This window comes from Colobus angolensis, unplaced genomic scaffold (assembly GCF_000951035.1).
Source record: "Colobus angolensis palliatus isolate OR3802 unplaced genomic scaffold, Cang.pa_1.0 Scaffold133, whole genome shotgun sequence".
NCBI lineage: Eukaryota > Metazoa > Chordata > Mammalia > Primates > Cercopithecidae > Colobus > Colobus angolensis.
Genome location: NW_012114411.1, coordinates 1801427 through 1801930, shown reverse-complemented (window position 1 = coordinate 1801930; position 504 = coordinate 1801427). Strand labels below are relative to the sequence as shown.

At 46.8% G+C, this 504-nt stretch overlaps 1 protein-coding gene across 1 annotated transcript in view; it reads right to left on the bottom strand.

The window, feature by feature from the left end:
• The window catches only part of OPTN (optineurin), a 48512-nt gene that overhangs the window by 5494 nt on the left and 42514 nt on the right, over positions 1 to 504 (bottom strand). Inside the window, exon 15 of the mRNA XM_011934231.1 lies at positions 124 to 203. Coding sequence (XP_011789621.1) covers positions 124 to 203 — 80 coding nt within the window. The remainder of the gene's footprint in view (positions 1 to 123; positions 204 to 504) is intronic.

The following is a 504-nucleotide window of genomic DNA, read 5'->3' as shown; positions in this document are numbered from 1 at the left end:
GGGTGCTGTATTTTTGGTGCCTTGATTTGGAATCCATTGTAGAGAATGAAGTGGAAGTTTTCTTCAAGCATCTTTTTCATGGGATAGCTATTTCCTGGAAAGCCAGGATCACACAGGACTTACCTCTTTGAACAAGGTAAGCCTGCTGGTCGGGGTCACTTGTTCTCGCCCCATGACGACTCTGCATCTCCATCAAGGACTGCCTGCCGGGATGAAAAGCAACAAGACGTGTGATGTTCTACAACCCCGAAACATGACCACGCTGAGCAGACAGTCAGCAGAAGTAGGGGAAAAAAGACTCAAACTACACTGCCAAGGTTCATAAAAACCAGACTAATCCTAGTTTTAAATACTACTGGCACTAGAAGACTATGTTGTGAAAGTAAATAATTACGGTTAAAAATATCAGGAAATTGGCCGGGCGCGGTGGCTCAAGCCTGTAATCCCAGCACTTTGGGAGGCTGAGACGGGCGGATCACGAGGTCAGGAGATCGAGACCATCCT